At 38.8% G+C, this 16976-nt stretch overlaps 4 protein-coding genes across 6 annotated transcripts in view; 2 read left to right on the top strand and 2 right to left on the bottom strand.

Moving 5' to 3' along the window:
* The window catches only part of LOC126787690 (non-specific lipid transfer protein GPI-anchored 6), a 79971-nt gene extending 78652 nt beyond the window's left edge, over positions 1-1319 (bottom strand). Inside the window, exons 1-3 of one of the 2 annotated variants that reach the window (XR_007671255.1) lie at positions 862-1319; positions 641-745; positions 348-530 (exon numbers count right to left, since the gene is read on the bottom strand). Coding sequence is in view for 1 of the 2 variants with exons in the window: in XM_050513586.1 (XP_050369543.1) it covers positions 403-530; positions 641-745; positions 862-1222 (594 nt within the window). In the remaining variant the exon portion in view is untranslated. Of the gene's footprint in view, positions 1-345; positions 531-640; positions 746-861 lie in introns of those variants that run through there. The other variant, XM_050513586.1, reaches the window with a different exon arrangement.
* Positions 1320-5005: 3686 nt separating this feature from the next.
* On the top strand, positions 5006-8671 carry LOC126786857 (uncharacterized). Of its 2 annotated transcripts, XM_050512818.1 has the most exons (9): positions 5006-5373; positions 5485-5590; positions 6057-6149; positions 6236-6431; positions 6698-6876; positions 6950-7143; positions 7451-7617; positions 7823-7999; positions 8328-8671. In XM_050512818.1, the coding sequence occupies exons 1-8, from the start codon at positions 5019-5021 to the stop codon at positions 7988-7990; spliced, it is 1458 nt and encodes a 485-aa protein (XP_050368775.1). In that variant the 5' UTR covers positions 5006-5018; the 3' UTR covers positions 7991-7999; positions 8328-8671. The 2 variants fall into 2 exon arrangements, with proteins under 2 accessions (XP_050368775.1, XP_050368774.1); XM_050512817.1 differs by lacking the exon at positions 8328-8671 and having other exon boundaries at positions 7823-8314.
* Positions 8672-9220: 549 nt separating this feature from the next.
* LOC126786704 (branchpoint-bridging protein) lies at positions 9221-14124 on the top strand. The gene is given in 10 exon segments (XM_050512609.1): positions 9221-9438; positions 9992-10250; positions 10603-10728; positions 10854-10893; positions 10974-11056; positions 11818-11895; positions 12015-12068; positions 12270-12404; positions 12521-13899; positions 13901-14124. Coding segments are annotated over 9 exon segments (2208 nt in total). The 5' UTR covers positions 9221-9438; position 9992; the 3' UTR covers positions 13956-14124.
* A 510-nt stretch (positions 14125-14634) lies between these two features.
* On the bottom strand, positions 14635-16889 carry LOC126788289 (uncharacterized). Its single transcript, XM_050514267.1, has 4 exons — positions 16519-16889; positions 16339-16428; positions 15071-15243; positions 14635-14922 (listed from the first exon to the last, which is right to left on the bottom strand). Exons 1-4 carry the CDS (start codon positions 16823-16825, stop codon positions 14728-14730), a joined length of 765 nt encoding a protein of 254 aa, XP_050370224.1. The 5' UTR covers positions 16826-16889; the 3' UTR covers positions 14635-14727.
* Between the last annotated feature and the right edge of the window lie 87 nt (positions 16890-16976).

The raw sequence follows: 16976 nt of genomic DNA, 5'->3' as shown, positions 1-16976 counted from the left end.
ATGATAATTCTAGAACGTACCATGTGTCCCACCAATCAACCTTAACTTAGAGCAAACGTAACTTACCGTTTTGATGTATGCTAAATGAGAAACTAATTCAACGGCCACAAATGAAACAGTCAGATGAACCAACCTTTTGGGTTGGCCCTCCTCTTAGAATTAAGAAATCATAGATCACAAGAAGAATAAGACGAAGATGGCATGAGAAAAGATAGCTGCTGAAATTGACCATTTCAGTTGCTTTCCTACATTTTCTTTGTCCAATTACAAATACAATGTGGTACTTACACTCAATAGGTATTTCTAACTCATCCAATCCATACATAAATCTCCCAGAATATCCAGTACAAATGTATGACATACGAATAACAATATAAAACTTACCAGAAAAGTTGCATTTTATCAAACATAGAACAGAAGGTGAGAAATATAAAAACACATCGAGGTCACAAAGAGCATCTCTATTCCTAGCAATCCTATTCCCAGGCTCCAACCATCACTCGTTTCTTGAGCAACTGTTGTAGAGTTCCCTGTAATAGATAACCAATCACCAGAATAATTAGACAACTAAACAAAATAGAAGTATACTGATGAACACAAAAACTATAGATTGTGGAGAGGAAGTGATTAGATTTAATACCACTGGATGAATTAGAAGCACCGGTACTGTTAACAGCTTTAGTCTCATGTGCATATCCCAAGAACAACTTACCGTTTGCCGACTTTGGATCCAAATGCAAGATATCTGATAAATCCATGACCAACATCGAAAAGTATATATGATCAGATTAAAGATTAACCCGATCCATTTATATATCAATGTAAACCAGCACAGAACTACGTATATACGTAATTACTTACCAACACAACTAGTTATGTTAACAGGTACATGGCAGGAACCAGGGAGCTTCAACGCAAGAGTAGCATTGATGGTGAGGCCGAGCTTAGGATCGTCGTGGTCCTTAATCAGAACACAGAGGCATCTATGGCTCTTTGCATCCACCTGTTTCAGGCCAGTGCAGCAGTCTATTGTGGGAGTTTTGGCATCTTTGTCACCCCCAACATAAGGAAGACATGGAGCAAGCCCTATTAGCTGATCTGCACACTCTGCCCTATCTTGGTCTATGTCTGAGCTTCCGAAACCAGCTAGCATCATCACCACCACAAAGACGCATGAGATCCTCACGCTTAACTTCTCTGAGTTACTCATTGCAATAATCATTGAGAAAGAGCAGTACCGGAGCTCTAGATGGGGTTAGAGGGAATGTTGATGGTATTGTGTAGAAATTTTTGGTTTTTATGTATATATGGTTTTTCAGCTACCCTTTGGGTCTTGGGGATGAGAAACTTAGTATAGAAAAGTGGTTGGATGGTCGCAATAATTAATGTGCAATGTTTATATGTGGCCAATTCACATGTGATTGTTGTTTGTCCTCAAATGAGACTAGCCCTTGAGTAGAAAGCAGTCAAGGCACAAAATTTTTACATCAAAAACTACTAGACCAGCTACTAGTTTATATGAACTGATCATAGTGCGGTATAATACCCTATCACTTCTGCAACTCTAAATTACCTGAGTTGGCATTGCAAGAACTCAATCACTGTCGATGGATCAAACAAAACATAAAGGATTTTCAAAGTGAAGAGACACTGCTGCGAGCTGTGAATTCTTATTTGGGTAGGTGAATAAGAATAACTTGGAGAATATACATCAGAACTTGGAGTACGTGATGTTTGCACAACCAACAATTTAATTGATCTTCCAAGTTGGATCAAACTGATGATGAGCAGGAATTTGGTACATGTCATTACTTCATATCTTTTAACTTGATATGAAGAATATCTTAGATAACATCAACTCAATCTTACCTTGGATGAATTTGGAACCAAACTGCAGTCCTCTTCTACATGCGTCTATCTATCTGTAGTCCCCATCAAGATTCCCGACTAGTTATCTCATTTCACGTCTTTTACAAGTAGAACTTATAGTGTTGGCCGGATAGAATCGATCTCAATATTTCTTACCATAAAACCACTTCTATCGATCAGCAGTTCAGATGCAGTGCATGTATGGCGCTGCACAGCTCTAGTGTCGTCTTCTCCGACTTAATTGGTCTACTGTGTTGTGGCCCTGTGCCTATGGAAATATAATAGTGTAAAGTTATGTTATTCACCAAAACAAAATATCAGAATAATTACTTAAAGATAAAGTTTAAGGCCAGTTGGGATCTTTCAGTTGCCAGAAGAATGAGATGCTTAAATATTGGATAAACAAAGGTGGCACTTTGTTCTCCTTTATCTGTGTGTGCAAAGCTTTCTTACTAGGAATTCAGCCCCATGCCAGGAAACACAGCACACGACAATCTCTATAGATCATTATGAATTATGTTTTCATTCAAAAATAATTATCTTCGATCAACTAATTAAGTTCTAGCAACTCGTGATTAGCTGGGATTAGAACTGGGGACATGCCCGTGATCATTTCGATGCATATCCGTGATTATATGATATCTATAAGTATTTTACATATGAATACAAGAGTACAAGAAAGCAGAAGTCAGAATTTGCATCATGGCCGGTAGCAATATTAATCTTTGAATCGAATCATGTTCTACTACTATTACCAGTTTACCACTTTGTTCCAAATAATTTAATTATCAATAGACATGAGCCTTTTTAATTGAGAAAGATATTTTCTTTTTAACTTGTATGTAAAACTAAATGCATAGCATGTTTTTCTCTCGTTCATAACGTATAAAGAAATAGAAGTACATCTAGTTAGGGGCCGGGATATAAACTTTATCCTTCAGGACATTGAGAACAACTGAACAAGCCATCAAATTGCATAAGTGACAAGTGATGACAAATTGACAACGACCAAGCATCAAACAATTACCGAAAATGTGAAATTAAGCAGGAAGCCGCCCATATAGTCTTCATGCAATTAGAGTTAATAAGACGCAAATCAGTTGCACAAAATCAGTAAGTATGCAAGCTAGATGGATCATTCATCAGTGGCTCCTTTATTATCAGTGGGGCTGCTTGAATTAGGGATCAGATTAATGGTACAAATCAAGGAATGACAAAATGGCATGTAAGTCACTGGATCCTTCTTTAGCGGAAATGACTTTAAGATGATGCAATTGTTGCATGATACGTACATGTGTGGCTAGAAAATTGGTAACTCAAAGGATTAGTCGGCATAATTAAATGCATATGCATGCAATATTATCGTTTGATTCAATTCAATTAATTGTAGGTATGCTTAGCTAAATGGATGATTGGATCGCAGACAATCGAACTATATTCCAGCGTCCCTGTACTCATATAACCATAGTTATATATCACATAATTGCATTTAAGACCTGTACTCATATAACTGTTTTAAATTCCCTGCCTCACATAAACGCTTCGATCTGTACGGACGAGAGGTTTACGTACACATTGAAAGAGTAAATCAGTAAAACACTAATGACAAGTTAAGGGCTAGCTAGCTATTAGTTCGATATGACGTCTAAAACCAACACCATACCACAAAGTAACACAAGTGCTGGAGCCTAAATCATCAGGGTCTAGCATATATATGCTCCGCAGAAATCTTAACAGGATGGAAATAGTACCACCGCTGAAAGTAGGCTTCCAATATAAGGACCGCCGCTGGGTTGCTTAGAAGACATGCTAATCAAGATCGGCAAATAGATCTATCAGAAGTGACATATTCGATATTGGTGCAAAACACCAAACGGAGGAGAACAGCTAGCTAGCTAGCAGATCAGCAAAAGGTCTGTCTAGCCTGCATGTGGTGCTTCAGTTCCACTATTAATTAGACCACACATGTACAAGAGAAACAAAAACCATGCATTGGAAACTTGGATAGGCACATACAGTATTGGCTAACCACCTCATGAATGTTCATGAAGGTGACCCGATCGAGCTCGTAATATATCGATCACTAGCTTCTTTTTCAAAATAGAAATGATTTATCAACTTAGTTCACGTATCTTCTATACACGTACTTACCTTGCGTACAGTTTATGCATGTATAAAGCTGTACACGAGCGTCCATATATATAAATGGAAACCTAACCCTGATATTTACCAATCAAGAGAAGACCTAAACTCAGGATCGACTTGCAATCTTGCATGCATGCCAGCCATTCATTGTGTATAAATATTGATGCAATATTTAACTGAATGGTACATTCAACTGCACATATTCCAGTCCTAATTAACTGCCTAACAGGGTTAAATATACTCTGATCAGTTGCCCGTAGTATAATATGAATCCAACTGTGATTCATATAGATATATAATTCGATCGATCCGCTATTTATGATGCGCATGGACCTCGCCCCATACATGCAGCTCAATTAATCGATGAATTTATTGTCATCTGCAGCCACGTCCGATCCCCAGGCCAACTTAACACATTTGAGGTCTGTAATGCATGCAAAATCAATCGGTAGCTACGAAAATGAGTGCATGAATCTGCCACGAGGTTCGCATTTGCTTCATTGGTTGGTTCCATTAACTCATGCAATCATGCATCTACATGCCCTCCATGATAGTTTAGCACTTTAGCTAGATGAGTCTTCAAAGGTTATTGGGATATCCATACATTACACACAACAGAAACAATTGAAACTTGTACGCGTTGCTGTTTGATCATCATAAATTCTTCTATTCACTTTCACGGCGTGCAACTCTACTCTACGATACAGTCTTAAATTAAACCTCTATATAATCTGAGTCTTAGACTATCGTGCATTCATATATAAGTCATTAACCTTAACCACCCACAATATATCATGTATTTATATGAGAGAGAGAGAGAGAGAGAGAGAGAGAGAGCATCTTGGGCCGAATTTATACGCCAGCGGCCCTTGTTCTGCTAGCGGGCCTAGGTGACAAATTATTACTGGGCCCCCGTATAGCCCACATGGTAAGCAATTTCTTTTTCTTTTTTCAGTTCATCTTCAAATCTCAGACTCGACAACCTCAGAAACCAAACACCCGAAATGTCTCCGACCAAACCACACCACGAATCCACCGTCATCAACTACGCAATCCGATCCAGACTCCTAGTCATCTCTCTCATCATCCTATGGCGCACCCTCCTCAGCCCCTACGACACCTCGGCGTCCATCAACCCAACTTGCCTATCTCAACAACATCCCAACGTTGTTGTTGTCGAAGATGATCAACAATCCCAGGAACATGTCCTGTTCCCTAAACTCGCCTCGGCTGTCGAGTCCAGCATTGTTTGGGACAGCGTCTACTTTGTTCGGATCGCGCAATGTGGTTACGAGTACGAACAGTCCTATGCTTTCTTCCCGCTCCTCCCTCTCTGCATTTCGTTGTTGTCTCGCAAAGGTTGAGAGTCTGGCTGTTCGTGTTTTCGTTGGTTTCCCAATTCCGAAAGTTAGGTTCTTGTTCTTCTTTCTTTTTAGGGTAGTTGTAAAGTTTGTTGCTTTTATGTTTCAGTTTTGGCGCCGTTGATTCCGGTTATTGGGCATAGAGCTGTGTTGGGGTTATCAGGCTATGTGATCAATAACGTTGCCTTTGTTTTTGCGGCTCTTTACTTGTACAGGTGAGCTGGAAGCTTCATCTGTGTTTTTCGCCACTAATTGTTTAGCTTTGGTTGCTTCACTATAGTTAGGAGAGTTAAAAAGTTTTAGTTATTGAGGCCATGATTCACCGAAACTTAGTTTCAATTGATAATTGAGAAGATAGAGTTGAGTTTCGAGAATAGTGAAGTATGATCTTTAACAGTAACAAGGGCTGTTACATGATTGGCTATCTGGTGCTGCACCATTGTGAAACTTTGAGTTTCAATGTTTAGATGCTTTGGCAGGGTCTATATCAGTAGACGTGTAGGCTTTGGAATTTAAGTTTAACAATCTAATCCTGTTCTAATACATCGTCACTGCATTAATATTTTCTGTGGCACTGGCCAATTCACCCAATTGAGTCTTAAAATTTGAGTACCCTGAACATATTGGATTCTCATTTTGGTTTGAAAATTTATTGAGTTCTTTCTCTGGTGGCTTTAACAGGCTCTCAGTTATAATTTTGAAGGACCATGAAGCAGCTCTGAGGGCTTCAATCTTGTTTTGCTTCAATCCAGCCTCCATATTCTATTCATCAATGTAATCTGTCTTTCATTTCTTTCAATTTTTTGAATTGATGAGTGTGAATTTGAATGAATGAGTTATTTTTTCTGTTGCTTATTCAGATATTCCGAGACTTTGTTCGCTCTATTTTCAATTGGAGGATTGTACCATCTAATGTCTGGAAAGAATGCTATTGCTGTCCTTTGGCTTGCTCTTTCTGGTTTTTCAAGGTCCAATGGAATGCTGAATGCTGGTTATTTCTGTTTTCAGACTATGCATCAGGCTTACGATGCTGTTTTCTTGAGAAAGCGTGCTTTTGTAGGTTTTAAAATTCTTTTCTTTTTTTTTCTTTTTTATTTATATTAGTGACTGAGAAAAAAATACAACTTTAATCTTGCGGTTGTTGTGTTCTCTACATAGTTCCAAAAACATGGACTTTATTTGGGAAATTAGCAGATCGATTATATGCAAAGTCTTTAGGTCTTCTTTTGTTTTTCTCAGAAATGAAAAGACACAAGGAGCCCAAGTGATTTCTTGTTCTTTTATGAGGAAGGTGGCTTGATAAGTTTCCATTTATTTTCCAGTTGGCAGTGCAGGTTCTTGTTGGTGGAGCTCTCCGTTGTATATGCATTTTTGCTCCATTTGTTGCATTTCAGGCATACGGATACCACAATATCTGTCTTAGGCATTTTCCAAATGAAGTGAGCCCCTGGTGCAAAGCAAGAGTACCTATGCTGTATAATTATATTCAAAATCATTACTGGTATGTTATCTTTTATTATGATTCAGCAAGGTATAGTATTTGGACTAGATCACTTACCGGTTATTTGATGCAGGGGAGTAGGTTTTTTGAAATACTTCCAAGTTAAGCAGTTGCCAAACTTTCTACTGGCATCGCCAATATTGTCATTGGCACTCTGCTCAATTGTCCATTATGCGAAGTCAAATCCCAAAAACTTCTACTCGTTAGGCTTCCATGCTCCTACTGAGGACAAAAATGCTGCTGCTGTGCTTTTTACTTTGAGTCATGGTAAATTTTTAACGTGCACTGGTTTGTGATTCACTAGCTGATAATCAATACTGTATAATACATGCTTCAAATGATGAATGGCTCTTACTTAAGTCATATTGTACAGATTTATTATTCTATAATCTAGTTGAGTTCATAAATCAAAGGGCCACAGGTCTGTATCAATCTAATAGCCTAAAAGCTTAATTGAAGTGTGCTGAGAAGATTGATTCATTTAGGATACTCTAATGTTTTGTTAATGTCTCCTGTTCACCATATTTTTCTTATTCCGGTAACTTACATTTAACACTGAATTGCAAATGTGCAGAATATCGCAATCTAAAAGCAAAAAAGCAAGTAATTAAAGCTCCGGCTCTACCCCGAGAAGAATCTAAATCATCTGCAAATCAAGGATACTTGTCTGCTGCTGCTCTCCCATATATTTTCCATTTGGGATTTATGGCAGCCACCGCATTTTTTGTCATGCATGTGCAGGTTTGAGCTTCATACTAAAATTTGACATTTTGTTGATTTGGAAATATATATTTTGTGCTGGCTTTGTGAAGTTATGGTCACCAGTTATTCTCTTTGATTGATTGTCCACCAGAACTGTTTGTTCTCATTGTTTTCGTGTTGGAAAGTTGTGTATCTTTCTAAGATTGTTGAACAGGTCTAACTTCTCATGCTTTACGATTGACAGGTTGCGACTCGCTTCCTATCTTTCAGTCCTCCTCTCTATTGGTTTGCTTCGTATATAATGAGATCTCCTGGTATTTATAAGAGATGGGGATATGTGATTTGGGCATACTCCGCTGCGTACATTCTTCTGGGTAGTTTGCTCTTTTCAAACTTCTATCCCTTTACTTAATCACGTCTGGTAATCAGTCTCAATCGAAAGCTTTTCCCTTGATGCTTTTGTGCCTCCTTTCCTGCCCTGCTGAAGGAACTACCTAATGTGTTGGAGATAGAATTATAGTATTGAGAAGCTCCACTGGGTTACCCCCATTGTTGCCTTGTCCTTGATATACATATTGCACAACCGTTGATCAACCCAAATGGTGTTGTGGTAGAGAGATGGTATTTAGGGTTTGGTACTCTTGTTCGTCTCATATTGTACTATAGTAAAGCAATTCTTGCGTTAAATTCATTTACGCACTTTATCTGCGGAAAGGATGCAGTGTTTTCTTTTTTCTTTTTTTTTTTAGCAGAAAAGAAAGAAATTATAGAGAGCTGCCCCTTGGGCGACCAACACTAGAACAATCAAGCATCAAGGACGGGTTGGCCTGAGGAGGGATGCCATTCCACCTTCTTGAATCATCAATGGAGAGGCCAATATCAGCAATAGAGTCGGAAGGGATGTGGTGGTTGCCTTGGGGGAGTAGTTAGCCACTAATGTTGCTATTATTTGATTATTTGGAACTAGTTGAGAGACTCACTTGTAGTTTGTGAAATATACTTAACCAGCTGGAGTGAGGTTTAAGATTTGGTACATGTTTTGGCCATATTGCAATGTTGTATTTTTCATTCCACTCTCCATGTGTGTTACCGACACCTTTTTTTTTTGAAAAAAAAAAATTATGCATACAGTATTACATTACGCATCTTTTTCTTGTGGGGGAGAAATCATCTTTGGTTATATCATTGATATGAAATTCTTCAGAGTCTGTTTTGTATTCTTTTCATCCTTATAAGAAGTATCACGATATGTCTATTTTCTCTATTCTTTGTATCTTACAACTGTCTGTCAATGCTACTAGCTTCATCCCGTCCTTTAGTTAAGGGTTTCTTGGCTGAGAATTTGCTATTTGTTAGAGGTTTTTATATCTATGGTTTTGTATGAGTGAGTATACACATGCCGGGTTGAGTTTTTATTTATCATCTTTGTTAGAGTTTATCAGACATAGGAGGTCAGGTTTTTTTATCTCCCTCATTTGTTATTTTGATTTCAATAAATTAGGGGAAACGCAAATATGACATAAGTGTGTGATAATCCTTCATCAGCCAAAACAACATTACTTGCACTGTTAAACATTGTTCATTAAGAAGACCAAGCTCTTAATCGGTTAATCCCACATTCCCTCCACAAAATGCAGTTCAAGCAAATCCGCATCAGATTGAAAATTGTACAGCCGAAAGCTGACTTGGCTTCATTTCTTGACCTGGCCGGCCGATGTTAAATGGATACTCGGACCGAGACCCGGCCCACATATTCAGCTATAACTTCACCAGGTTCTCTCAAAGTTGAGCTCTTTGTTATTATAGAAGAACACCTTTGGAAGAAGTATTCCGTTCAGCTCGGTCCGACTCCGAACACAGGTACTTAATCTCTTTTGTTCTGTCTGTTATCTCAATGCTTTGTGAATAATAGGTGAGGCGAGTTGGGTGTTATAGACCAACAGTTCTTCATTGCGTTTATACAACTTTAGAGGAAGTTTTATGGAAGAGAAAGAATTGGGTATTCTGGGTTGTGTTAAAAATGTGTTCTTTTTCTACTTTTAGAGTTGTAGAAGTTCTTTAAATCGAGGCCACCCATTTGAGTTTGTATGTTTAGTGAAGCACTGGAACCTTTATCTGGGTTTGTGATTTTTGGAGTCACGTTGTGAAAAATGAAGCAAAGTTTTAGTCTTGCAGTTCCATGACTGATATACATGTGCTGTAGTAATATACCCATTTGAGCTATTTGAAGTTTGATTTGTGAATAGGAAAATGAAATCTTGAATCTTGAAGTTACTAGATATACATGTGCTGTAGTAATGTACCCATTTGAGCTATTTGAAGTTTAGTTTGTGAATAAGGAAATGAAATCTTGATTCTTGAAGTTACTGGCTGAATGATATTTATTTTTGGTGTATTGGTTTATACATTGCAGGATGAGTGCAAAGGTAGATACGCCTACATCAGCAACGGGTAGCCAAAAGGTCTCCAAGTTTGCTGCTAAGTCTGGATTTGTTATACCAAAGAACAAGTTGTCAGGTTCACTTGTACCAATCTTTCGGGGAGATAAAAATGTTGGAGCCAGTGACCATGGTAGTGGAGAAAGTAGAAAACAGGTTCAGAGGAAAACAAAATGGGGTGCTGACCTGACTCAAGATGCTTCTGTTAAGAAGGGAAGAGCCTTAGCTTATCAGGTATTGTATTTTGATTCTGTCCAAGTCCTGTTTGGATCATCTTTCTTCTGATGTTAGTTTATTCTCATAATGCTAAGATGCCAACCTTTTCTATAGTTAATAAGTAAACCTTAATTGAGATTTTAGAACTTCTAAGTACATGGTTTTAACTTTTAAGGCATTTATATTGTTGCCCCAGATTTTGGGGGGAGTACATATTGGTCAGCTAGTGGCAGTTTAAGTTTTTGCATTTCTTATTGGGTAATAAAATGTTGGTCGGTGTGTTCTGTGTGAATGGTTCACATAGAATCCTCCTATTCCAGGTGCCACTAAGTGATAATACTGCCCTGTTTGGTGGTACAATTTTGAGCAGACTCGAGTGGATCAAATTACAAAACAGCTGAAATCTGGAATATCAGAATTTGGTGACAATGAGAACATGCCATCAGAAACTCAGGATCCCGACCACAAATCCTCTACGAATCAAGTTGAAAAGGAGGTACAATTTACTTTAATTTCCCTACAAGTTGCCTCTTATTTGTTTCATTGATTACTTGTGTATTTGATGTTTTGATGTTTGAAATATGAACTCTTAATCAGTGATTGTAAATTGCATTGATGTAGTGTGCAGAACAATTGGAACTCGAAAAGCGGGAAGCCATAGGTGTGCTTTGATGCTTGTCAAATTATACCTTCCTAATTCTTAAGTTCTACCCAGCTGGATTGACATTTGAGTATATTCAGGTGAAATTCTAAAGTTGAATCCAAGTTACAAGGCTCCATCTGATTACAAACCTTTACTGAAAGAGGCTACAGTTCCTATTCATGTAAGTTTATCATCGTCTTCAATTCCATGTCACACTTCTCTATCTAGTTCTTTGTTTAATCTGTATCATAGATGAGAGATTATACATTTTACTAAGTGTGATAAAAAGTGCACTACAGAGAACATTGAAATAGAATTGCAAAAAGAAAAAGAAAAATTCATGTGCTCTATTTGAAGTTCTAAACTGATTAATTGTTGGGAGAACAGGATCTTATGGGTTTCAATGAAGTGATAAACCAAGGTTTCTATGTATTTAAGTTTGGGGTAGACGATAAGAGTGTCTTGGACCACAAAAATGAATTTTTTATCAATTGTGGTTGGAATGATAATTAATGATTTGGCAAAGAACACAAGGATATGTAAATAAAAACACAAAAAAAAACACCAGGAGTGATGCATGATTTCCTGGGACTTAACTTGATGGACATGTGGCATAATCTATGTGCTTAAAAAAGTTGTCGTGTATCTGACTTTAGCCTGAGTATGTACTTCAACCCCTAATTGTAATATAGAGATGGAGCAGCATTTTAAGTTTCTAGATCATGCTGCTTTTGCTGTTGACCTTTTATGAATCCAACAATTGTAAGGATCCGATTTCATACCTGTGAAAATTAACCTGAGACATGAGTTATGGTCTTTTTTTGTCGCTTTAAATGCTCAGTTGTAATGAAGGGTAATACTAGGATCTACTTATTTCTAAGAACAATTTTCTCTAGGTGATTATTGGTTTCTGATGCTACCATGTGGTAAATTTTTGTTCAGGTCAAAGAATATCCTACATACAATATTCTTGGTCTGATACATGGGCCTGGAGGTGATAATCAGAAGCAACTAGAAAAGGTGAGAAGTTTGTGGTAACGCTCAAGTCGGCTAATATCTACCACTTAAATGAACCATGTGCATGTGTTGATGATTTTTGTGTTGAATGATTATTGGTAATAATGATTAATGTTTTTCAGGAAACAGGAGCGAAGATTCAAGTCTACGGTACCAAAGCAAAGACAGGAGAGAAGGTAAATATTCCCCAAGTTTAAAAACAATGAGTGACTACCAAAACATAATTCAATTTCATCTTAAATTCATAATCTTCTGATTGATTTCTTTTACATGTTAATGTATGCATCGAATCTCTATCATGCACTTGATTGCGCAAAGATGTAACATAATGCTTTGGCTTTAGCAATGACTTTTTCATTCTTGGAACTTATTTGCAGGCTGAAATAAAACAGTATGCTGGGACTGAAATCCAGGCCGAATATGAAAATTTATATGTTTATGTATCAGCTGACACATTTGAGAAAGTAGATGCAGCTGTTGCTGTAATCGAACTGCTAATCACCTCTGTATCTGTGAGTTTAATACGTACACCTTCTATTTGCTAATTTCTTATGCGTTTCCGTATTATTTTGTGACCATTTCTTCAGTTACTATTGTTGTATTCATTTTATCATTACCTTCCACACAGGGGAATATGTCGGCCATTGCCAAAACAGTTAACACTTATGATCCTAGTCATGGCCAGGACACAACCACCTCAGATATGGTTCCGACTACTATCGTAGACCAAGGACAGGTGCAACCGGCAACAGGATCTACGCAAACTTCAGCAAATGGGCAGTTTCAGTACCCTGGTCCATTTTACTCCACAGGCGAACCTGGTGGTCCAATGAATCTACTTGGGTTCACACCAATGAATCCTCCAAGGCCAATCCTCAACAATGCTGCTCACCCATCACTACCTCCTTTCGACTCAACAAACCTACCTACATTGTTTGGGGCTCCACCAGCTCTTTTTCCCCAGATGCAACACCTACCACCACCAGTTTTGCAGCATCCATATAGGCCTAAGACCGGTCCTGGTTCTCTTGGCGCACCAACAAACTTTTCTATGCTGGCCACCCAGCCTTCATCCGTACAAAATCAACCTCCGCCGACAGGCCAAAGTAATCATCCCCTTCAAACAATACCTGGCTGGCAACGGACACCTGCTGGAAGCTCTGCTGGATGGAGCAGACCACTGACACCTGCGGATTTCAGTAATAAGATGCACATGGCACCTAATCCGCTAAATAATCTCAATGCAGCTCCGACGTTTACTGCTGTGCCGCAACCTCAACTCGGCCCTACTTCTACTTCACCAATGACGGCACTTGCTCAACCCAAACCATTTATGAGCCCTATGTCAGGTTCCGCTCTAGCTCCTTCATCAGGCTTACCTTCACCTCAGCAACCAAGTATCCCTAATTTGGTCTCGGGAAGTGTACCAAATTTCAATCCTATAAAACCGCCAATACTGACGGCTCCAAGTCCTAGTGATTTCACTTTCCAGCCTCACCGACCACAAAATCCAACCTTTCAAACAGTTCCCCAGCAAAGCAGTCAGTTCTCAGTTCACAATGCTCGCCCAGCTGGATTGATGGCACAACTTCAGGTATCATCTTTGCAGTTGCCTGTGCGACATATGACTCCTCAGCCTGGCAATCAGGCATTATCAAGGCCACAGGTGGGTAACCAGATGAATCCTTCAGCTCATATGTCTGCTGTCCAGTTTGCCAGAAATTCAACAGCCATTTCAGCTCCCAGACTCGTAACATTTCCGGATGTCAATTTTGTTGCACCTAGAATGTCACTCCTGCCAATGAGGCCGGGTAACTTCAATCAAGCTCAACAAATGCCCAATTTTCCAAGTCCTTCGCCTCCAAGGCCGGGAAGTCGTATTCAAATTGAGCACAGTTATCCTGGTCAATTGGCTCCAAATCAACAGTTCTACAACAATCTGTTCGCATCTGGTCAGTCGTCTAGCCCTGGAGGACGCCAACTTTACGATCCATTCCTACCCACTTCTGACTCAACAGCAAGAAGGTAATCCCACACAGATGGGAAAGCAGGACACATACTAATGGTTGTTATTGGAAGCAGATAGTCTAGGATTTTGTAAAACAGAATAATATTCTCAGCATGATTGTCTTGGTAGCCACCCAAACACGAATCCAATTTCCGAAGTGTGCACAGATCATATATTAATGTGTTGTTACTCAGCTTTAATCTAAACTTCGGTGGACATGTTTCTGCCATACATTTTTGCCTGCCACTCTTGGCAGTAATCAACGTTTTCTTACATTTTCTTCACTTTATATGGCGCACAAGAAATTGCATTATGTTGTAGATGAAAGTTGGTGAAGAAATAAACTGGAGACATAAGACATTAGATGGCCACAAAAATGTGTGAAGGTCTCACGAAAACTGAAAAGTCCGAGTGTTCTTTTAAGTATTATAGTGCACTATCGTCCTCTTCCCATATGCTCATTATCTGCTTACCGATGGCCATGACAGTAGCAGATACTGAGGAACAGGCAGCACAATCTCTTTTCTTCCAATCTACAACAAGAAAGAGTGGTTGCAGAACCACCTGTTTACATGGTTAGCACATTGGTTCTTGGCCAAATTTCATCAACTAAGATTGAAAGCAAAATTTAAAGGTCACAAGTTCACGTCATCTTCCTACTCGTGGTTGAGAATGAAAGTGATGTACATGTGATCGTGTGAGATGATCTGCCAAAAATTATCTAAAATGCTAAGAACAAGGGAAGAAACCAAACTTCATATGATATTTTGCTATGTACAAAGACAAAGTCAATACAAATTGAGTAAAAGCATGTGAAAGTCCATGACTCAAATAGAAGGACCGGATCTGAGCACCCTCTCTAGTTTCTCAGCTTTGGTGTAATCATTTTCTGTAAGAGAACCAGCAGGAAAAGGAGTGATTTCCACAACTAGGTGTGGAGTTGGGAGCTCATCAAATAGAGCCCTCACATTGTTGCAACACACGCTTTCTCCATGTGCAGTCTCCCTTCTGATCTGACAGCCCTATTAATGCCAGAAGTTTGACGAGTGAGCTCACATAGTTTGTCTACTTTTGCTTCTACGAGATTAACTAGGGGGAGAAACAAAATCAATAAAATGGGACGGAAAAGAAAACAGTTTCTTCAACATTGATTCTCAGAGTTGTGATTACCTTGTGGGAGGTAGCATCTACAAAGTGATCATCATCTGACAATAAAGAGGCAATGGCTTTTAGAATACGCCGCCCTTCATATTTAGATGGTACCCTGTAATTCCTTCTGAGTGTACCCTTTGTGGTAGGATGCCATTTGCTGACTAATTTTCTTCCATCAGCTGCGTCTTTAGCTGATAATACAAATGAAGAACCAGGATTTTAACAATCATAACGATGATAAAAGGAAACAAGAATGCAGCTTTAATGAAACAACGTGCATAGAAATTAACTAAAATGGTCAAATATTCTTATCTATAAAAGCCTTTTATTTACATAAATAGTAGAACAGAAGAATATTTGTTCCTTATTCCATATAGTTTTGTTACTTGTTGCATCAATATCCTAGTTGATCTTTTAGCTTTTGGGGTTGTAACCAAGTAGCTAACCAGTAAGAATTCAGGAGGTGGTAGAAACACAACAACTGGATCCATCACTTGCATCATTTCATAACCTAGGAGAAAGAGAAAACATATACTATCAAGGGTAGAGTCCCACAGCTACCCTCAATTGACAACTAGTTTCTTTAAACGTGCTTTCCCCACTGAACAAAATTAATAGCTATGACAAATGCAAACAGTATTATTACTGCAGTTCCTCATTAGCTATGAGAGCAGAAAATTGCTACATTCAATCTTGTCTGTTCATGGCCACTTAGATTTGCAAACACCGTGAAACACAAATGTACCCAACCTCTTTAAAGTACCACTATAAAACAACCAGTGAATTTCATATATTCTATCTCTTTCCACTTCCGGTTGATAATGTGACTAATGGCTACATAACAGAAGCTGAAACTTACCATCGGGGTCTACTGCCTAAGAATATCTCATCCACTTAAGGGACAATTCACTAGATCATAAGTCCCTCAGAACTTCATAGTCCTAAGGAAACAGAAGAATTGGAACTTCATTCTGACCATACTATCAACAACCAACATTGACCTCCATGTTCTAGGCAAAGATACCGACCTCGCATAATGATAAATACACTCTGCCTTATTACATTCTGTCATACAGGCGCGAATACTTCACTACACTATAATAACACAGATGGAATTGAATTGCCTCTAATAAGGGTTACCTTTATTGACTCGAGGGTTACAATATCTCTAATCAGCAAAATACTATTTCAATATCTAAACAATCCACACTAGCTTTGCTTAAGCAAAGATAAACAGGAAAAAGCTGTTCGATATGGGAATGCACAAACCAAAGAAACACACGAACCTGGTTTCCCCTGTATGCTGTTCAACCACTTAGAAAACCCCAAATCCTCAGACTCAATACCAACACCTCCACCTTGACTCTCAGCCAAATCTGAAAACCAATAAAGAACAAAACTTTGTCAATATCTAGTGTTTTAGCTTGAAGCAGATTGAATGAAAAACATGTGTTAACTAAGTAGACCTGAGACAAGCGGGTTAGCTTGAGATCCAGCCAGCCCAGTCTTCAAGAGAGCATAGAAGATGCAAAGCCTGCCAACCCATATGACTGGTGCTTCAATCAGAGAAGCATTGATGGAAAGTGAGGGCTTTCTGGGTTTGGCAAAGTGTGAGCTTTTGGTGAAAAGGAGGAATCTTTGGAGAGCATTTGTGGTGGGTTGGGTTGGAAGTCCAAGAAAGAGAGTTCTGGGAAGGTCAGAAGTAGTAGTGGGGCTCAGAATCTTGAAGGGTGAGGAGGATGTGATGGTGGATTGCACAAGAGAAAGAAGCATTTCTTGGTTTAGCTTGAGAGTCGCAAAGTGGTTCGAGTGGATGGAGATCAGTTCAGTTCTGTGATTTGTGTCGTGATATGACCACCATTATGGGGGCCAAGACGCCGTCGTTTTGAGGTGGGGAGTTTATTTTGTAAAGCTTTTTTTTTTT

This window comes from Argentina anserina, chromosome 3, assembly GCF_933775445.1.
Source record: "Argentina anserina chromosome 3, drPotAnse1.1, whole genome shotgun sequence".
Taxonomy (NCBI): Eukaryota; Viridiplantae; Streptophyta; class Magnoliopsida; order Rosales; family Rosaceae; genus Argentina; species Argentina anserina.
This window is presented reverse-complemented; position numbering and strand designations above follow the sequence as displayed.

What these genes read in the sequence shown, in the direction of transcription:
- LOC126786857 (XM_050512818.1), top strand. Translation starts at nt 5,019, where the DNA reads ATGTCTCCGACCAAACCACACCACGAATCCACCGTCATCAACTACGCA. An exon ending in TCCATATTCTATTCATCAAT is followed by an intron (nt 6,150 to 6,235) that starts GTAATCTGTCTT and finishes TTGCTTATTCAG; the next exon opens with ATATTCCGAGACTTTGTTCG. An exon ending in TATATTCAAAATCATTACTG is followed by an intron (nt 6,877 to 6,949) that starts GTATGTTATCTT and finishes TATTTGATGCAG; the next exon opens with GGGAGTAGGTTTTTTGAAAT.
- LOC126788289 (XM_050514267.1), bottom strand. Translation starts at nt 16,825, where the DNA reads ATGCTTCTTTCTCTTGTGCAATCCACCATCACATCCTCCTCACCCTTC. An exon ending in CAGCATACAGGGGAAACCAG is followed by an intron (nt 15,244 to 16,338) that starts GTTCGTGTGTTT and finishes TTGTATTATCAG; the next exon opens with CTAAAGACGCAGCTGATGGA. An exon ending in TAGATGCTACCTCCCACAAG is followed by an intron (nt 14,923 to 15,070) that starts GTAATCACAACT and finishes TGGCATTAATAG; the next exon opens with GGCTGTCAGATCAGAAGGGA.